At 35.3% G+C, this 21,131-nt stretch overlaps 2 protein-coding genes across 2 annotated transcripts; one reads left to right on the top strand and one right to left on the bottom strand.

Moving 5' to 3' along the window:
- Positions 1–6,584: 6,584 nt before the first annotated feature.
- On the top strand, positions 6,585–11,014 carry LOC129896378 (cytochrome P450 704C1-like). The gene is made up of 6 exons (XM_055972259.1): positions 6,585–7,175; positions 8,656–8,871; positions 8,938–9,222; positions 9,308–9,628; positions 9,794–9,997; positions 10,808–11,014. Exons 1-6 carry the CDS (start codon positions 6,888–6,890, stop codon positions 11,012–11,014), a joined length of 1,521 nt encoding a protein of 506 aa, XP_055828234.1. The 5' UTR covers positions 6,585–6,887.
- Positions 11,015–15,595: 4,581 nt separating this feature from the next.
- LOC129895717 (alpha-L-fucosidase 1-like) lies at positions 15,596–19,512 on the bottom strand. The gene is made up of 3 exons (XM_055971469.1): positions 18,834–19,512; positions 17,675–17,911; positions 15,596–16,406 (listed from the first exon to the last, which is right to left on the bottom strand). The coding sequence occupies exons 1-3, from the start codon at positions 19,391–19,393 to the stop codon at positions 15,716–15,718; spliced, it is 1,488 nt and encodes a 495-aa protein (XP_055827444.1). The 5' UTR covers positions 19,394–19,512; the 3' UTR covers positions 15,596–15,715.
- Between the last annotated feature and the right edge of the window lie 1,619 nt (positions 19,513–21,131).

The following is a 21,131-nucleotide window of genomic DNA, read 5'->3' as shown; positions in this document are numbered from 1 at the left end:
AACAAGTATCCCATCCCGCTCATTGCCGACTTGTTTGATAGACTTGGATAGGCCAAGTACTTCACCAAGGTGGATTTAAGGAAGGGCTACTACCAGGTACGCATAGCAGAGGGAGATGAACCGAAGACCACATGTGTAATGAGGTACGGAGCTTACGAGTGGTTGGTGATGCCCTTCGGCCTAACCAACGCCCCCGCCATCTTTTGCACACTAATGAACAAGATCTTCCACCCCTACCTAGATCAGTTTGTAGTAGTCTACTTGGATGACATAGTCATCTATAGCAACACCTTGGAGGAGCACGTGGAACATCTAAAGAAAGTGTTCCAAGTCTTGCGCGAGAACGAGCTCTTCATCAAGCAGGAGAAGTGCGAGTTTGCCTAACATGAAGTGCACTTCTTGGGACATGTTATCAGCCAGGGAGAGCTACGGATGGACGAAGCAAAAGTTTGGGCCATCAAAGAGTGGGAGGCGCCCACAAAGGTAACCGAACTTAGATCTTTTCTTGGACTTGCTAACTATTACCGCAGGTTCATAAGCGCCTACTCCGCCAGAGCCGCTCCACTTACTGAGCTATTGAAGAAGAATAAGCAGTGGGTTTGGGGAGAGGAGTGCAAGGAGGCCTTTGAAGACCTCAAGGCTGCCGTGACAGAAGAGCCGGTCCTAGCGTTGCCTGACTTCTCCAAGACATTCGAAGTGCATACGGACGCATCTGACTATGCCATTGGAGGAGTATTGATGCAAGAGAGGCACCCTATTGCCTTCGAGAGCCGCAAGCTGAACGAGACAGAACGGCGGTACACCATGCAGGAGAAGGAGATGACAGCCATCGTCCATTGCCTACGCATGTGGAGACACTACTTACTTGGCTCCAAGTTCTTAGTTAAGACCGACAACGTGGCCACTAGCTACTTCCAATCACAAAAGAAACTCACCCCGAAGCAAGCTAGGTGGCAAGATTTCTTAGTCGAATTTGACTACGAGCTAGAGTACAAGCCGGGCAAAGGCAATGTTGAGGCCGATGCTCTTAGCAGGAAGTTCGAACTAGCAGCCATCACCACAGCATATTGTGACATCCAGGATGCAATCAAGGATGGTCTGCAGCATGATCCAGAGGCAAAACGATTGATGGAGTTAGTCGCTCAAGGCAAGACAAGGCGCTTCTGGGTAGAAGATGGACTCTTGCTTACCGCCGGGCGAAGGATCTATGTGCCGAAATTCAGAGCTATCAAGCGACGAATCATGAAAGAAAGTCATGACACCTTATGGGCTGGACATCCAGGGCAGCGTCGCACAAGGGCACTGATTGAGGCGATTTACTACTGGCCACGCATGCGGGACGATATTGAATGTTATGTGCAGACTTGTCTTGTGTGCCAGCAAGACAAAGTAGAGCAGCGCCAACCAGAAGGACTCTTGGAGCCCCTGCCCGTAGCGGATCATCCATGGGAGAGCGTGACCATAGACTTCATCACATGCTTACCAAAGTCCGACGGGTACGGGACAATTATGGTCGTGGTGGACAGGTTCTCCAAGTATGCAAGCTTCATGCCCGCCACGGCAGGTTGCACTTCTAAGGAGGCTGCCAAACTATTTTTCAAGAATGTGGTGAAGTATTGGGGATTGCCAAGACACATCATAGTGACAGAGACCCACGCTTCACCGGGAACTTTTGGAGAGAATTGTTCGAAATTCTTGGCACGAAATTACATTTCTCCACTAGTTTCCACCTGCAGACAGACAACCAAACGGAGCGAGTCAATGCCTTGTTGGAGTGCTACTTGAGGCATTTTGTGAGCTCCCATCAGAAGGATTGGGCGAGACTATTGGACGTAGCCCAATTCTCATACAACCTATAGTGGAGTGAGGCCACAGGGCGGACACCATTCGAGCTAGCCACAGGCCAGCAACCACAAACTCCACATTCACTACCGGCCGCGTTTGAGGGTAAGATTTTGGGGGCCTATTGTAACATCCCCTAAAAACGTTGTATATGATGTTTCAATTTTTGCCTAAACATGATACAGTCTCTGTATTTTAGTCATAACTTTTCATAGGAATATCCAAATTGAGTGATTCAAATTTCTGAGTAACCACAAGATCATTACCTACAACTTTTATGAAGAACATATTTTAAGATTCGGAGGTTAAGTAGGTCAAATAAATTAATCTTTGTAAGGTAGGATGCTGTGACGGAAATGAGTATTTATAGAAGAAAAATCATATCTCACTATAGGTTTATCCAAATTGGTTGATTCTTGAACGATATGAAACTAGACTTCCATATATACAATTCTTATGAAGACACCAAATCCTAATAAGGAATTTATCTTATTCAAACGTAGCTCCCAAAACGAGTATTCTGTCAAAGATAACTCATTTCACCTACCATAGAAAGATCTAGATACATTTGACATCACTCATGACATAAATTGTCCTCCATTTAACATCATCCATGACATCAATATATTCCACTAAATTTTCAGATTTTTATTTATAATTATTTTATTTATTGTTAGGTCCTCTTTCCCACCTATAAATACCCACCTTATTTCCTCATTTTATTCATCAAGCTTTCTCAAGCAAATCTTCTCTCTATACACTTCTTTACACATTCTCAAATATAGTTTTAGTTCTTAGTAGTGAAGAAATACTATTCCGATAATTCATATATTTCGGGTAGTACACAAAACGTTCCGGCAAGGAGAGAAGCTAGGACTCAAGAGTGGTCATTAAGTATTCTGGTACCAACTAAAGCTTCAGTTTCCAGGTATGTAAGGCTTCAATGAGAGTATTCCTTCCACTCTCATGCCTAAATTATTTTGAGTATATGATAAATTATATTTATTTTCTTTAAGATTTACTCTAAGTTATGTGAGTATTTATCTATGGGTTCTTCCACCCATGTAGTCCAAAAACTCTTTCAATTAAATCTCTCAATTTCAAGTAATTTTCTTATGGATAATTCTTATTTTTACTTAATAGCATGAATCATAGTTGAACTAATGATTATTGGTCTATTTTGATGCAATATTATTTCATATGTATAAATTGATGGTTTGCAAGTAATTTCTCTATTTATCTCTTTAAAGGTTCTTGAAATTAATGATGGGTTGTTTAAAGCATGATTTTTAATAAATGGATTTTAAAGTATTTATGTATATTTATTTACATACATATTTGCAAGTTGAAGTGATTTGAACCCACCTAGTTTTACTATGTTTTTAATAAAGTTTGACTTGAAAGCTTTGACTCAAAATAAATATTTATGAAAGTAATATCTATGATAAAAAAATGGAGTCTTATGAAATGAAAGAATGATGAAATGATATGAATCATGGATTCTTTATGCAATAAGGACAATTCTTGCATATTTGAATTATCAAATGTTTTAATGAGCTATTCTACCGAATATGATGTTTGAATTCTTAAGTTATATGCTATGAATATTTTGAAGTATTAAACTATTCCGTGGGATTGACTTAGCACCGAATGAGGCATTGAGGTGGGATTCGGTAAGGGAATCCTAGTAGCAACCCCTTGTCTCATTAACTATGTGCCAACATAGGAGCCCTTGTAGGCTTAGGCTAATGGATCCATAAATAGCCCTTAAAGTTAAAGTTAAAGAAATGAATGAAGTTGACGGAGTTCTACCTGGCAAGTAGTCTCCCCGGCCAACGTAGGGGGTTATGTTGGATTCCATGTAATAGCTCGCATGGTCTTAAATGTCGGTTATGGTTAATTTCCCACAAAATGAATGTTTTAAAGGATATATATGATTTATTATGCATACATTAAATTATGTTCCATATTACATAAATGTTTTAATGTTTTCTCAATGTTCATGCATCCTTACATACTTAGTACATTCAAAGTACTAACGCATACTCTTTTGCCTACATGATACCACCATGTAGGGATCAGTGCTCCTCCTCATTCTCCTCCACGTGGCTAGTTGATATTCCATTGAAGACTACTTTTGGTGAGTTCCCATATTCCGGGAACAATACTCCTTTATCTTTCTAGTTTATGATATGTTAAGATATTTTACTATGGAATTTCTTCTATTATGATTGAGGGTGAGCTAGGGACTTGTCTTAGCCCCGTTAAATCTAATAGTTAGAGGTATTGTTGGACATATGTAAGTTGAAGATTTATTATGATTTCCGCTTGTTTATTTATCATCATTACCTATGAAAGGCTAAAAGAATGCTAAGAGGCTTGTTTGAGGTACTTTCGGGTTCCTCATTCGCCATGTCACGTTTAGGCCCTAGGCTTGGGTCGTGACACCTATCATATGGCCAAGGGCTTTGAGGAGCAGCTCGACACTGCCAAGTCTTATTTGGACAAGGCAGCAAAGAAGATGAAGAAGTTTGCTGACCGCAAGCGTCGTCCCACGGATTACCAAGTTGGAGACATGGTCTTGGTCAAGTTCAACCCCAGGCAATTCAAGGCGTTGCGAGGCATGCATCAAAACTTGATGCGAAAGTACGAGGGCCCGTTCAGGATCGTTGCCAAGGTTGGCAAGATCTCTTACAGGTTGGAGCTACCACCGCATCTTAAGGTTCATCCAGTCTTCCATGCCAGTGTCCTCAAGCCGTATCATGAGGACAAGGATGATCCTAGCCGAGGAGAATCAAGTTGGGCGCCACTCACAATCACCGCCTCCCATGATCGATACATCGAGGCCATTGTGGACTACCAAGCCAAGCGAGGCCACTGCTATGTTCTTAGTCCATTGGAAGGGACAATCTCCGGAGGAGGCCACCTGGAAGAGATATGAAGACCTGTGGCAGTTCAAAGACAAGATCCGAGAGTTCTTGCAGCAGCAGTGCGCCGCGGTCGTCGCCACATCAGGTGGGGGAGAGTGTTATGGCCCGCCATTTGATCTTGAAGAAGGTAGAAGAATCTAGAGTCTTGGAGAGGTTAGTGGAAGACTCTAGATCCTTATAGAAGCTTGTAGAGAAGTCTTGAAAGACTTAGAATTCTCTAGAGTGTGTAGAGAATTCTAGAGAGGGACTTCTTTGTAAATATGGAGGGACTTGTATAGCAATTTTTATTTATACTTGAGACCCTTATGAGTAGTATAAATAGAGGGGGCATTCATTTGTAGCAAACCATCAAACAATCAAGCATTCTTCCAAAGCAATACAAAAGCCTTCTTCATAAAAGCTCTCTTGTCTTTCTTACTATTTAGCATTCCTTTAGCGATCTAGTCTTAAAGGCTTACTTGAGCTTACAAGATCGTGAAAGATTCGTGAATAAGTTGTCAAGTGCCGCACGGAAGTCTTAGTGAAAGTCTAAGACCATGACATTATGCTATATAAAGACTTATTAGTGGTGCAATTTGTTGAGAGCTAAGTTATTTACCTAGAGGTACAATGATCAAATTCTAGTTGATGTATTTTTTTAATTTTTTCTTCCTTCTTTAATAGCGCACCCATGTTTGGTTTTTGATATCTGTTATCCTATGTTATTTATTATGTCTAGGTGATCACATCTTATCGTTGATGTTACAGTTTTTTGTATATATACTCCGCGCTGCTTTCTTATTAATCAGTTTTCATGTTTTTCTTCACTGCCACCTTTTCTTTTAATTAGTACTTTGTTTTGCTTCAGTTGAGTCGAGGGTCTTTCGAAAATAACTTTTCTACCTTCAAGAGGTAGAGCTAAGGTCTCGTACACTCTACCCTCTCCAAACTCACTTTGTGAATATCACTGACCGTGTTGTTGTTCTTTAATAATGCACCCGTCTTTTAGAAATCTGAGATTCGCTATAACATAATATGAAAATTCAATTCTACAAAACTTAAATGTTATAATGAAATATTAGTCTAGATGATAATTGTTATAGAAAGCTTTGATGGTAAAAATGAATTGTAACAAATTATATAGATACATAATTTTATTTTATTTTTACCTATACAAGCAATACAATTTTCCAATAAAAAGAATTCATTTGAACCCTTCACCACTATATGTATGGCTGACCTAAATGTTCAATCTCTTCAGAATGCTAAAACCTATGGTAGCATATCTCTGAGTGAGTTTGTTGAGAAGCCAACATCATGAACCATATATTAAGTAGAAACAGTAGCGTAATTAGGAGTTTTTCAACCTGAATTCATATTTTCTTGATAGAGAGAACGAATATAATATTATATTAATAAAAATATATATTTAAATATAAATGTGTAATTTCACATTTAAAATATTATATAATGTGATGATAATTGAGTACACTTCTCTAAGTGAAGTTAGAAGCTTAATCTTATATCTATTTTTCATTTCTAAAATTGTGTAACATTTCTCCCAGTGGTTATTAATATAACTTTTACTTACTACAAGTGTTTTTGTTTGTAGTCTAAATTTTCACTTTTTGAGAGGTGTTACCCACTTCTCAAATATTAATGTTTTTTTCTCAAAAAGTGATTATATCAAAAAAATCAAAGTGTTTGGCCAAGTTTTTAGAAAAAAAATAAGTGTTTTTAAGTAGTAACAACAAAAAATATTATTTAAAAGCTAAAAAAATAGCTTTTCTCCGAAAGAACTTTTGAAGCATCGCACAAGCCCAAAGTACTGCTTTAATATTGCAAAATTATTCTTCAAATTGATTTGCCAAATACAAATTACTATCATCTCGCATATACTTTTCAAATTGAACTTGTAATAAATAGCATCTTTCCAAATAAATCGATTCTGGAAGACTTTCAAGTAGGCTATTAGTGTCTTTTTTTCTGTCCTTTTCCTATTCTTAACTATTGTGGAGTCATTATACACGTAAGTAATAACAATGACGGATAGCTAACTGTTGCTTGGATAAGTTTATATATCCGTCCTGTTCTTAATTTCTTCTTAACATTGTCATTCACCCTGAAAAAAAAGAGATGAATGTTCTATCTGTTCCTACTAGTCTAACAATAACAACATTTTGTGTCATTTTAGCAGCAGCATGTGTGTTCAAACTTGTCTTCCACAAGGGAAAGTACCATCCTGTCGCTGGTACACTCATCGATCATATGCTGAATTTCAACAGGCTGTTTGATTACATGAAAGAAATGGCAAGCAAATACAAGACCTATAGGATACTTAATCTTTTCCAAAGTGAGATTTACACTTCGGATCCTGCTAATGTTGAGTATATTCTAAAGACCAATTTCCCCAACTATGGCAAGGTAACATGTTATGCTTATGCTCATGCTTACCCCCAACCCAAAATCTTCCTTCGTTTTCGGCGTTTCATTTCTGGATGTTATATCTGAGAGAAGTTTAAATGCTACATTAATTCTTGATGCACCTTAGCACATGAAAGACCTTTTTTCTCTAATTCCCTTCCTCGTAAGCAAAAATGAGTCAAAGGAGGAGGTGGTGTTGATGGTGTTGGAGTAGGAGGTGGTGGTGATGGTAGTGGAGTAAGAGGAGAAGATGGTGATAGTAGCAGAGGAGGAAGTAGTGGTGGTGGAGGAGTAAGAGGAGGATGAGGTGGTAGTTGTTAGTAAACTGTATTGAAAACAAATAATGAAACAACAACAATAAATTTTGAAATAAAAGACAGAACTATAACAGAAAATAAGAACAATGTTTGGAAAAATTATGTAAGAACAATAAACCGAGCCCACTGAATGCACAGTGTGTCCTTAAGGAAATTATTTCCCTCAATGTATCCAAGGTTTTGGAATGTTTCCTTCCAGGATAGAACGATTTACTCACCAGAATAGCGGTACAGCAAATTATAGTGACTTCGAACCACTCGAAGGCAGTATATCACACGAGCTTTTTAGAAGTGCAGAAAAGAAGAAGAAGAAGATGTGTATCAGATTTTTTTTTTCTGTAAGGAACAATTATGAGGATTAACCGATATATATAGCTTGTTTGCATCCTTTTTGAAAAGGTATCTATTGGGAAAAGGTTTGCCAAAGGTTTGCAACTTTTCAGACAAGGTTGCAACCTTTCAGAAAAATTCCATTGGAAAAATGGAGGGAAATATTTTAAATTAATTCAGGAAAGAAAGAAACGGGTCAGGTCACGGGTTAGAATTTTTAATTAATTAATTAAATAAATAAATAATATTAATTAAAAAATTAAAGGAAATTTGGTCCAAAAAGATTATCAATCAATCATATTAAGGAGTGTTTCTACTTTTAAGTAGAGACTTTTTCTTTCCACCACCCATGTGGGACAAATGCTTATTTCATAAAGCAAGAGAGAACAAATCATTTTTTCCTCCATTTCTTTTCCCTCCATTTCTCATTCAACCTATTAATTAAACTCTATAGTAGTAGCATAGGAGGAGGGGGTGGTGATCGTGGTGGAGGAGTAAGAGGAGGATGTGGTGGTAGTAGCATAAGAGGAGGAGCTGGTGGTAGCAGTAGCAGAGGTGGTGGTGACAGTAGCGGCAGAAGGGGTGGGGCGGGGAAGGTAGGATTATTGAGTAAATAATAAAACTTGGAGGTTTTAAAATGTGTTATTAACACTAATCTCAAAATTGTCCAAGTTATTAAGATTGGTGTCACTTTTTTGTTAGTTTTGAAACTCTTTTGTGATGCTTAATTACTTTTCTGTGGTAAGTCATATCTCCCAACTTGTTTATTTCCCTTAAGAAGCAAAGGAGATTAGAAAAAAAAAATCCTAGTTTCTCACCCTAAAACTTTGCAGGGTTGGCACCATTACAGCAAATTGAATGATCTTCTGGGTGATGGGATCTTCACAGTTGATGGAGAGAAGTGGAGAAACCAACGGAAGATATCAAGTTATGAATTCTCCACCAAAAATTTGAGGGACTTCAGTAGTGCAGTTTTCAGAATTAGTGCAGTTAAACTTGCTCAGAAAGTATCTGAAGCTGTGACCTCAAATCAAGAAACAGAAATTCAAGTATGTAACTTCGGTTTGCTCTGCAGTTAATTAACAAGTTAATAAGCCAACTCTTCCATTTGGCAGGACTTATTTACGAAATCAACACTGGAGACAGTATTCAAGATTTTACTAGGTGTGGATCTAGACACTACAACTGAAGAAGGCATTCTCTTTTCCAATTCTTTTGATGAAGCTAGTGCAGTAACTCTTTATCGCTACGTTGATATATTTTGGAAAGTGAAAAGATTTCTAAACATTGGGTCAGAAGCAAAGATGAAGAAGTGTATTAAAGTGGTTGATGAATTTGTATATAAGATTATCAGAAACAAGACAGAACAGATGAGCAAATCACGAGATGACAGCAGGGTGGTAAGTTCAAGCAGATAACCTTCTAACTTATTTCCCTTGAGCAAGAGCACCAGATGATGTTTTTGAATTTTTACACAATTGGCAGATGAAGAAATCAGACATTCTGTCTAGGTTTCTGGAAATGAACAAAACGGATCCAAAGTACCTTAAGGACATAATCCTTAGCTTTATAATTGCTGGCAAGGACACTACAGCTAGCACACTTTCCTGGTTCTTCTATATGATGTGCAAGCACCCTCTCCTACAAGAAAAAATTGCAGAGGAAGTCAGGAAAGCAACCGGAATAAACCAGAATTCGAGTATCGATGAGATAGCTAAAAGCATCACTGATGATGCACTGGATAAAATGCAGTATCTTCATGCATCATTAACCGAGACACTCAGATTATACCCTGCAGTTCCTGTGGTAATACATACATGTAGTGAGAATTATATAGTATTCACAAATATCTAGGTTTATATGCCTATTAGACCAATGCTTACAGATGAATTCTTAATACATAAATTAGATGCCTATTAGGCCACTGCTTCATGCATATACGTCTTGATATTGAATTTTTTCTCAATGCAGGATGGCAAAGTTTGTTTATCAGATGACACTTTCCCTGATGGGTTCAGAGTAAGGAAAGGGGATGCTGTTGCATATCAACCATGGGCTATGGGCAGGATGAAATCTTTATGGGGTGATGATGCAGAGGATTTCCGGCCAGAGAGATGGTTCGATGAAAACGGTTTCTTTCGGCAAGAAAGTCCCTTTAAATTCACAGCCTTTCAGGTACCACAGAACCTTACCATCTTAACAAATATAGTTAAAACTTTTAGGAAGGAGCTTGGTTTCACCAAACAGAAATAGTTTTTTCCATCCAACTTTGACAAAGAAATAAATTAATTGTCAAGGTTTACAGCCTTAAAATATTATGATTGAAAAATGGTAAAATTATGAGAAAAACTTGTAATCTCCTTCCTAACATCTGTTTACTTTTAACGCCACAGCTCATGTGCATGTGACAATCACATGAGATGCTTCTTCATTGAACACCCCTTCAACCCTGATCATCCCAACCTCCCATTCTCTCCCCGAAAAACTTCATTCCTATCTACAAATTGAGAAACCCAAAATAAAAGGCGATTGTCTAAGAAAGAAGGAAAACACAGTCTTGTCGTTGAATTTGACAGTAGCTCAAACAAATTTTTGCAGTTTATGGTGAACCAATGTATGCTCATTAACATAAACTCTGTCATCGAATTGAGGTCTGGGGTGTAGAGCAATAGTGTTTGTGTATTGTACATGATTTTGGCAGGGAAATCACCGGTTTAGCACTCGTAAATGGTACAACTAGAACTTGAATGACTCAAACCAGATATAAGACTCCATTCACGAGTAAATTAATTATATTTACGAATAATATGAATGTGTTTGGCATATATAAAGCTGCTATAACTGTTGGATAATTATTTACCAATGAACAACTGTGCTTGATTAATTCCATAACAGAAAGCTTAAATACTCCATCCGTCCCAAATTACATAATCTAGTTTGACTGACAACAAACTTTTAAGAAAGAAAGAGTTTTGAAACTTGCAGGCTGGGCCGAGAATTTGTCTAGGGAAGGAATTTGCTTACAGGCAGATGAAGATCTTTTCAGCAGTGCTGCTGGGCACCTTTAGATTTAAGATGAGTGATGAAAAGAGAAGAGTTACATACAGAACCATGCTCACACTTCGCATTGACGGGGCCCTCCATCTTCATGCTTCCTACAGATTGGGGCACCAGAACAATACGGCTACTTAATACTCCATATTCATTATTTGGAAACCTCCTTTCAAAGTGAATTCTCCATCGTGACTGCATATGTAGGGCATGTCTATTTACCGCGTAGTTAAAATTCGGCACAGTCATACTGTTTGACATAGTTATTTGGTTAATATTCACTCTGTCCAATTTTATATATTCTTGTACTACTTTTAGTATAACAATATAAGTGTTCTTCAAAAATAATCTCTCTACGTTCACAAGATAGGAGTATAATTATACACTATATATTTCAGATCACTATTCATGGATTTCATTAGATATATTGTTATTGTTCATTTTTATTTATCAAATTTTAAAAATTTAAAAAATAATTTATTATTTAGTTTCAAATTTTATCTTATTATTAAGGTGGAATAACTTGACTCGAATTGTCACTTAGACCTTTCTACTTACGATTTTGCCAAGTGAACACTTAAAGTTATTAAAACACCTTATTTTAAATCCCTCGAACTATTGACTAAGCTTATATGACATTTATTTTGCTAAATCAAATTAAATACGTGACTACCGCATTTAAAGGCGAGTAAAGATATTAATTTTAATTTTAAAAAATTTAAAATTATTAAAAAAATAAATATAACCATAAAAAGGAAAGAAAATATCCACCCCATCCCCATTTATTGTATCTCCTCTTCTTCTTATTGCTGCCGCCGCTGCTCCTGTTGTTGCCTCCTCCCCCCCCCCCCCCCTTTCCTCCCTCTCTCACTTCTTCTTCAATCTCTCCCCATCTTCTCTCTATTCCTCTTCAGCACAAAAGATTTATAAGAGGAGAAAAGAAAAAAGAAACAAAGAAGAGAAAATAAAATTTAAATAGCAAAATATATGGATGAAAAAGCTTTGAAGAGTAGAAAAAAATGGAAGTTTTGGAAATACTAAAATTTATTCTAGTTAATTAAAAAATCAGAAAAGAAAGGGAAGAAATTTTTTACTCTAATTTTAGTTTTGATAATGGATTTTCCATCCAAACAAGTCGTGGGCATCGATTTTTTGGCATTGATTGCCCTTAGCAAGTACTATTTTTTAGTATAGTGGCCGGAGAGAATGTTTTTCCGGCAAATTAGTTTCATAAGGCTTTATTGGGGAGAATTTGAGATTTTCCTTTTTAAAAAAATTATTTTTGTAATGATATGGGAAATTTTATCTGGTGTGGATAGTGATGTGTTATCCACATCAGAACGATTGAGAGACACTCATATTCAGAGAGATTTAAAATAAAGTGTTTTAATAACTTTAAATGTTCACTTGGCAAAGTCATGAGTAGAATGGTCCAAATGACAATCCAAGTCAAGTATAAGAGACTCCCAGGTCATTCCGCTTATTATTAAGTCATTTTTCAACATGTTGAATTTATTGTATTTAAAAAATAATACAGTAAACTTATCATTTTATTAATTATCCACTTCGTTTCAATTTATTTGTCTTACTTTCATTTTTAGTCGTTTAAAAAAGAATGCATCTTTCTTTTTTTAACAAATTTTTTAATTTCAACTTTCAACATTCAAAATTAAAAGACATTTTGATACGTTTATATATTTAAGACCACAATTTTTTTTAAAAAAAAAAAAAATTCATGTCAAGTTAAATGAGAATAAACAAATTTAAAAGGAGAAGTATTTCTTAAGGACGCATCAATATCAAATATGAACGAATAATAATGGACGATAAGAGTACTTACTAACATGTAATTACGAATAATTTCGTCGGTGGGGGCGGGCGTGGGGTGGGGTGGGGTGCGGGGATTCGACCCTTCATTATTTCTCAAAAGGGAGTTGGAAATTACAAGGTTATTTTTAATTTTCTTGCCATATTTGTTCTAATTTTAATTTCTATTCTTTTTAATTTATTGTATTTCTAATTTTCTTATTACTGTTAAAAAAAAAATTGTTTCTCAAATATATATATTTTCTACATATTAATTTTTTTCACTTCTTTATTTCTCATTTCACAACTTCAATATACTTACCGCATTTTGGGCCTAATTCACTAGCTCAAATAATGGGAATTGTGCTAGCCTTATAAGGAAATTATTCATTTCATTAATTATCGATGCGGGATATTTTTATTTTTGCAATATCCTGCATTTAGTAGGAGGATTGTTCAAGTCTTATAAGGAAATCATTCATCTCATTAATTATTAATGTAATTTTTTTTTTATTTTTCAACACCTCGCATTTAGTAGCAGGATTGTTCTAGACTTATAAAAAGACCACACATCGCATTAATAATCACCATATAAAACTTTTTTAATTTTCTAACACCTAACTTTTGAAGTAAAGTTAGACCCAAACACTTAAGTTTACAATCTTATCTCGAGAAACTGAGACCTTGTAGTATGAACTTGTCACTTTTGTTCTTTATAATTTCACTTTTTGAATGGGAAAATGTGTTATAGAGATAGCTATAGAGTTGTCTTGTTCACAATACATGCATGATTGATCACTGTACAGACCACTGATAAAGGAACGGCCCAAGTTGGTGCATGCATGGTGGTCACCCCACCACTACTACATTTTGGACACATAAAGATTCTCGTTTGTATAATAAAGGAAAAGAAAGAGAAGTTGAAACAATAAAAACTCTCTTTGTACCTCTAACTTACTTGACTAATTTCCTTTTCCTTTTGGGGTGTGTTGGTAGGAAAGGAAAATGTTTTTCATGAAAAATGATTTTTTGAAAAATAAGTGATTTTTTAACTTATGTTTTAGTGTTTGGTAAGAAAGTAAAAAAAAAAAAAATTCAAAAGTATTTATGTTTTTTTTTTTTTTTTTTTTTTAACGGGAACAGACCCTACACGAGGCTCCCACCTCTCGTGCACAGCCAGGGGTTGAGCCGCACACCCCCAAGCCTTATTATACATAAAACAGAAAAATACACGGAGGGGGACATAAACCTAACCTCCAATCCTATGGTGGTTCATAAGTCGGTCATCCTACTAAGGTCAGCCAACTCATCCCCGATACAAACACACGAAAAGGAAACCTAGAAACTATGCACCTAAAGAAGAGGACTCCTCTCGATACACAAAAACTAGGAAAGCATAAATAAGGGAGACTCGCCCTTTACATAAAATAAAGGAAAAATCTAAATAAAACTGGGGATGAATCCTCATAAAAGCTATATACAACAAAATTTTAGCGTCAACGAGGATCATCAAATAACATGGCTAAAAATATAGCATGGAGACAAACACTGCAATTGGGCGCTCAATGCAATGCTGCAACACTAGTAGTAGATCATGGAGGCTTCTTAATCCTTTGGTCTTCCTCCGTCTAAAGCTAGGTAGGCCGGCTCTATGTAGCATGTAGTATCCTCGTGTACCCCGAGGTAGCTGCTGTAGGGTGGTGTAGTGGCCTGGAGTGGTAAGAGTGTGACTGTGCTTGGAGAGAGCATCCGCAGTGAAGTTTGCCTCCCTGTATACATGCTTGCAAGAAAAGAAAACAAATAATTCGGAAATATCAACAAGGTCATGAGTTATCCGGTGAAGGCTCCACGGAGGTTTCGTCTGATGATTGATCCATTTAGTGATCAACTCCGAGTCGACTTCTAGGATAACGTGATGAAAGCCCTGTTGAATGCACCATTTAAGCCCATAAACTGCCGCCTCTAGTTCGGCTTGATTGTTGGTTCCCTCCCCTAACGGTATGGCGTAGGCGAAGATGAATCTACCCATATGATCTCTTAAGATGCCACCCCCCCCCCAATTGCCCCTGGATTACCCAACGCGCTTCCGTCAGTGTTCAGCTTAACGAAACCGAGTTGTGGTTTAGTCCACGAGACTTGGGTGATCTTAATTTCATGAGCACACTTATCTATGTAGGAAATAGTGTGGATCCAGTTCGAAGGCCAATGGATATAGGGGTACGCGATTCTAAGTAGATTAGAGATGTCTTTGAAAACGGCAAATTTCACTCTCGCCAGGCTAGAATTCTTTCCCCCGTATTTGCTCGCGCACCTATTCTTCCACAAATTCCAACATATAAATATTGGGGTGGAGTGAAAGATAAGTTTGTGAGCTTCTGTGTGGTACTTGTGAAGCCACCAGCTCATAACAACAAAAGTATTTATGTGTAGTTAGCATAAGTACATTAGGAGGGTGGAATGGTCAAGGGATGAGGGCGTTGGATGGGTGGGGATTGGGGAGGACCGATAATGAACTTGGAATGTAACTTATAGAACTTAATTTGTCTACTTCATTACGAAAGTCATTTTCCTCATTTTAAAGAATTTGTTTTTCCGTAGAAATGTTTTCCAAAAAAATATTGATCAATCAAACATTAGAAAATTGAAAAACATTTTTTGTCATATATACCTTAAAAAACCCATCGTTTCAAGGTTTTTAATTGTTCTTGCTTAAAATATAGGTCATGAAAAGATAAAAAAATATTATAATAAAACTTTCTTATATGGGCATGTATAAAATGGAGAAAGGAAAATATGGTTTTCTGGCGTCAAATAGCTATCTTGATTCATTAGAAGTTGGAGAAGATTAAGTATCTGGGCGTTTTGGTTAATCCGCCTTAATTATCATAGCAGGTCAGCTGCATATACAAAGTGTACTAGAATTAGCAACTTGAACACTTTATTATCACATCCTGTGTTTCTAATTTATAGAAGTCTACACAGAGACAAGAATTAGGCAAAAGATATAAACCAACATGTGGACCATCATATATATCATCATGTGGCTATCTGTTCATTTGGATTCCAAAAGGGATCAAAATGGAGACCAATTGATGAAATCAAAGGGGTTCCCCTTGATCCAATTATCTTTACCATCACACTATAAGCATTATTCACCATCCCTTTTTCTAGCCTGTGAAGCTTCTTGTATCCTATTGTGGTTCCATTAGCAATTTTCGTCCCATCTACATAAATTTCATGCATTGTTATCCTTTGTCCTAGCCCAATTGCTTCTTGAATCCTTACCACATTAAACCTCAACGGCTTATTACTCATTGTTTTGAACTCAATCCAGTGTTCGTCTTTATCATCTCTTGGTGCCCAATATGTCCACAAATGGTCATTGTCTAACACGTTTTGGGGTTCAAAACCTCCATTTTTACCTCCCCTCTGACTACTTGCTTTGATTGAACATTTGTTGGCTAAATTGGTGGAGAAAATTGTGTCAATTGCACTTCTAAATTCTTTGAGTCTTTGCACGTCGCTGTCGGATATTAATCCATGTGTGTTAGGAGGCACGTTAAGTAGCAATACGCAATTACGGCCGATGGAATTGTAGTAAATTTGGAGCAAGTCGCTTAGGTCCTTTGGTTCTTGTGATTTATGCCAAAACCATCCTGGTCGAATCGATACATCACATTCTGGTGGTACCCAATCTGTCCCTTTTGGGTCTCCACTGTTGAGATAACTGCATTGCAAAACCAGAAATTTATATAACATCATTCAAACAAATTCAAAAACATCACAATTGTAATTTCAACATATGACTTAACAGCAATTTTGAATCCCTTTTACTACTATACTTGAATTTTTTTCTTCCTACCAAGGGATTTAACTACTCACATAAAATAAAATAAAAATTGCTTATAATTTTTTGAACAAGGTTGAACCTCCTTGACACTACTTATAAGTTTCGTGATGTTTAGGACAACATTAAGGGTTAAAAAGGATGACACATTTTTTTTATATTTGAAAACAATTTAGCAACTTTTATTTTTCATTAATTTACCCTTAATGACTCTAGATTTTCCTTCTATTAGTATTACCACTCTCTTACTATTTTATTCTTTGATTTTTGTGTACTACCTATTGTTTTTATTATCTTTTGATTAGGTTATCATATTATTTGTTATTGTTATTGTTCTTTCTCTATTATTTTCAGTGACTTTTTTACTACTGAACTTCCTTTTCATATTGATTTTTTTATATATCCCATACTTAGGTCGATGGTCCATCAAAAACAACATATCTCTATTTTCACAAGATAGGAAAACAGGTTGAGTACTACACACTATTCTCTCCATATCATACTCGTGGACTACACTAAATATGTTATTATTATAATTAACTCTTATAAATGACATGATTTTTATTAGGGCAAATTACACTTATTGGCCATTCAACCAAAGTAATTATAAAAAAATGGTCATTCGTTGTATAGGCATGTATAGTTAGTGTATATTTTATGTATAATCAAGCTATATTTAATTTTTAAATGTATCATAATGTATATTCAGTATGTAACTCATGTATAAGTAATCTATATTGTATAAAAAAGGGCAGCCCAATGTAATTTTGGCTATTTTTTTTATGTAAATAAAGTATTACTATATTTATTGTAAATTAATTAGTTAATTGTATATATATATTTGAAATTGTCCCTTTTTATTATTACACAACTTTAAAATCACAACTTCCAAAACTCTTTCCTTTTTCTTAAATTTTGCACCTTGGGAGAGCCACTATCTAGTACCCCTCTGATTGACATGTTATCTTCTTGTTTTTCATGATTGGGTGATTGACATGTATATATAGGCAACTTAGTACTGTTTTCTAGTTACGTCTTTTCCTTTTACAAACTGGCTACATGATTAATAAATACAGCTAGCACAAATAATAATATTAAGGAAAATAATGTATTTTAGCTTAGATTGGAAAAAAATAAAGTGTACGTACTCAACGTTGCTACCGCCAATAGACAACAATGTTCGATTGATGGTGGACCAACTTGTGTTTCCGGCGAATCCATACTCATTTCCGACCCATCTGACCCCCGGTCCGGCATCGGAAAATATGTTGATTGCGCTCTGCAATTCCTTCACCATTGCAAACCAATCATCGAAGTAGTAAGTCATGTTTGGTGCATTCGAACCTTTTGCTCCATCAAACCATATCTCTTTAACATCTCCATATCTTTAATTTCAACCATTAAAAAAGAAAATTATCGTTTTTTACCTTATAAAAGAAATTGCACTGTACTATCACATAACAACATAACTAATCATACATAAAAGTTAGATTAGCAACTTGCAAAAGGTTCTTTTTGAGTTATATACACTATACACATGTTGGTTATCATCTTTACCAAATAGCGTATCAATCAATTATTAATTTCTCCATTTCAATTTATGTGATGTGTTTATCTGGACATGAGACTTAAAAATGAAACAAAGACTTTTGAAATTTGTGTTATAAAAAAAATAAAATCCTTTTATTAAGAGAAAATTAGAAGTTAAAAGTTAACAAAATTATAACCATATAATTTTTTTTTAACTGACTAAAAATAAATAGTATCACAGAAATTTAGACGGAGGAGTTATATTTATCAAAAGATTCACCTATAATTATCTAATAAATGATTAGATTGTGACAATACATAGAATTTAACTCCCTGAAAAATAAGATAAATTATACCCAATATACTAAAGTAGGCATGTATACATGAGTAAATTATTTTCTTCCTTTTTTTGTGTTACATGTATTATAACATACTCCCTCTATTTCATATTAACTGAATTTTTAGAATTTTTTTCATTGATCAAAATAGTTGAATTATTCAAAGTTCAAAAAAAATGTTTGAAACTTTTTCCATTTTTACCCTTTTCATTAATGAAGTTTTGTAATTTTCTAGGAGTTAAACTAATAAAGGATTTTTTGTATTTATGATTCCACATTTAATCTTCTTTATGAGATTGATTAAACAAAAAGGTAATAAAGAAAAATATGATTCAAATTTTGTTCTTGAATGATTTTTTTTAATATGTGTGTATTACCTTAGCAATTCAACTAACGTGGAATTAGAGGGAGTATCATGTAAGGGGAGAAAAGATGTTACTTATTGAGAAGTTCTTGTAGTTGAGCCAAATAATGTTCATTGTACTCCTTATTTAAGCCATAACTGTTATCATGTCGATCCCATGGCGAAAGGTACAAACCAACGTCCACGCCACGAGCCTTAGCCGCATCGACAAATTCTCGAAGCACATCTCCTTGGCCATTTTTCCAAGGACTTTTTATAACTGAATGATCAGTATATTTAGAAGGCCACAAGCAGAAACCATCGTGGTGTTTAGCAGTGAGTATCACTAGCGATACTCCTGCTTGAACCGCGGTGTCAACCCATTGGTTGGCATCTAGGCTGGTAGGGTTGAAAATCGCAGGATTTTCATCCCCGGTGCCCCATTCTCTATCCGTGAACGTGTTGACACCAAAATGTAGGAACATGATGAGTTCCCTTTGTTGCCATTTTAGTTGAGCATAATTTGGTAATGGGAGAATTGGCAATGGAGGTGGTGTTAGTTGCACCTGTTCATGGCTAGGAATGATCAATTGCAATAACCTGATGAAAAATGAGATGACTTGACATGACAAAGAACTACAAGGCTTTTTAGCCATGATTTTTTCTTTTCTTTTTTTTCAATGTTGATAATTTATGGTCATCTAATAATTCAATTGTGTGAATGGAGAAATATGAAGAAGATAGAATGAATAAGTGCAAAAGTGGGGACCTTTTGCTTTTGCTTTTTTGTGTTGTGTATGTATATATAATGAGATTCTTTAGTAGGAGAAATATGAGAATTCTTGAGAAAGGATTTTTGTTTGGTTGTTAAAAAAGGAAGTAAAAGGTGATGTAAAATGTGAAGTTGATTTTGTTACTTTTTTGCCTTTTTGCACTCTTTCACGGGTTGGCCTCCTAGTGTCTCTAGTCCTTGGACCAAGTAATGGACACATTTTCGATCTTTTCTTCCCAAGGAAGAAGACTAACAGTGTGCATTATTATTCACTAAGGAAAAAACACAACTCCGCACGCATTTTGATTAGTCGTGCCATCAAAGTAAAATTTCCAACTACCTATCTTTACTATAATTCATTTATATGTAGCCTATAATGAAAAAACTCTGTGGTTAATGTATGACACATCAAGTGATTAATTATGAACTGAAAATGAATGTGTTAATAACAATTTAGCTAGGTTGTGCGGATTTCAAAAATACTTCTGCATACGTATCACTATTGTGGAGAATTTGACACATTCGACGACATATTTGAAAAGTCCGAACAACATAGATGACAACCACTTGAAATCAATATGGTGGAGAATACTTTTTTTCAATTTTTTTGGTTTTAATTTCAGAAGGTTTAATCTAGTCTAGATCGTTTCCTTACTACTACATACTTGTACAATATTTGGAAATTTTTACGTAAGTTTAGCGGAATTACTTAATTAATAACATTTTGTGACTGTTATGTATTTCATTCCATAACAAAATTCTTTCATTAAAGGAATCCAGCTGGACAAGAATCTATATATCCCATCACCCGTTGGTAAAAATTACGTTTCGTTAGAAATACTAACAGCTTTTCTTTTGATGACTTCACCCTTAATAAATGAATTTTAATATCTTTTGCGTCTTCTCTTCCAAAAAATAGTTGTCATATAATTGTATACGAATAATTAACTGTTTTATTATATAATTAAATACTATCTATGTTTTAATCTATTTGTCTGATTTGACTTGACACAAAATATTTTAAAAAAAAAGTAAAGAAAATTTTTGAAGGTTGTGATCCAAAACTAACTGTATGTAAATTGTACTAAATTATGTCCTTTAATTTTGTGATTGAAACATATCAGATGAAAAATTAAAATTAAAAAAATGATCAAAAGAGAGAAATAGACATTCTGTTGCTATTCATATATATTATAGTACTAGATAAGTATTGCCTGTGTAGGGCACGGACTTGACATTTATGATCTTTAGATGGTATATTTTTATTTGTGTAAATATGATATTTTTGTGCCATAATTTTAAATTTTAGCTCATTTATTTAAAAATAATAATAATTTGTGGAAGTAATATTTCATACGATCATTCAATTATGAATTCTTTTCTCAGAAAGTCACTTAATTTTGGTTTTTAACTCGAAAGTCACTCAATCAGGGGCGGACCCATGTGCAAGTGAGGGGTTTCATCCGAACCCCCTCCGTTAAAAAATTACACTGTATATATAAGATAATTTTTTTAATTTATGTGTATATATTTAACATTGAACCCCTTAAGCATAAGCCAAATGACTAGCTCAGTGGCAAATGAGGTTCAATATTTTGTCTTAGCTTGTTTCAGCTCGCGGG

The sequence above is a fragment of the Solanum dulcamara genome, chromosome 7, assembly GCF_947179165.1.
Source record: "Solanum dulcamara chromosome 7, daSolDulc1.2, whole genome shotgun sequence".
In the NCBI taxonomy this organism is placed as follows: domain Eukaryota; kingdom Viridiplantae; phylum Streptophyta; class Magnoliopsida; order Solanales; family Solanaceae; genus Solanum; species Solanum dulcamara.
Note: the sequence above shows the minus strand (reverse complement) of the source record. Positions and strands in the feature narration are given on the sequence as shown.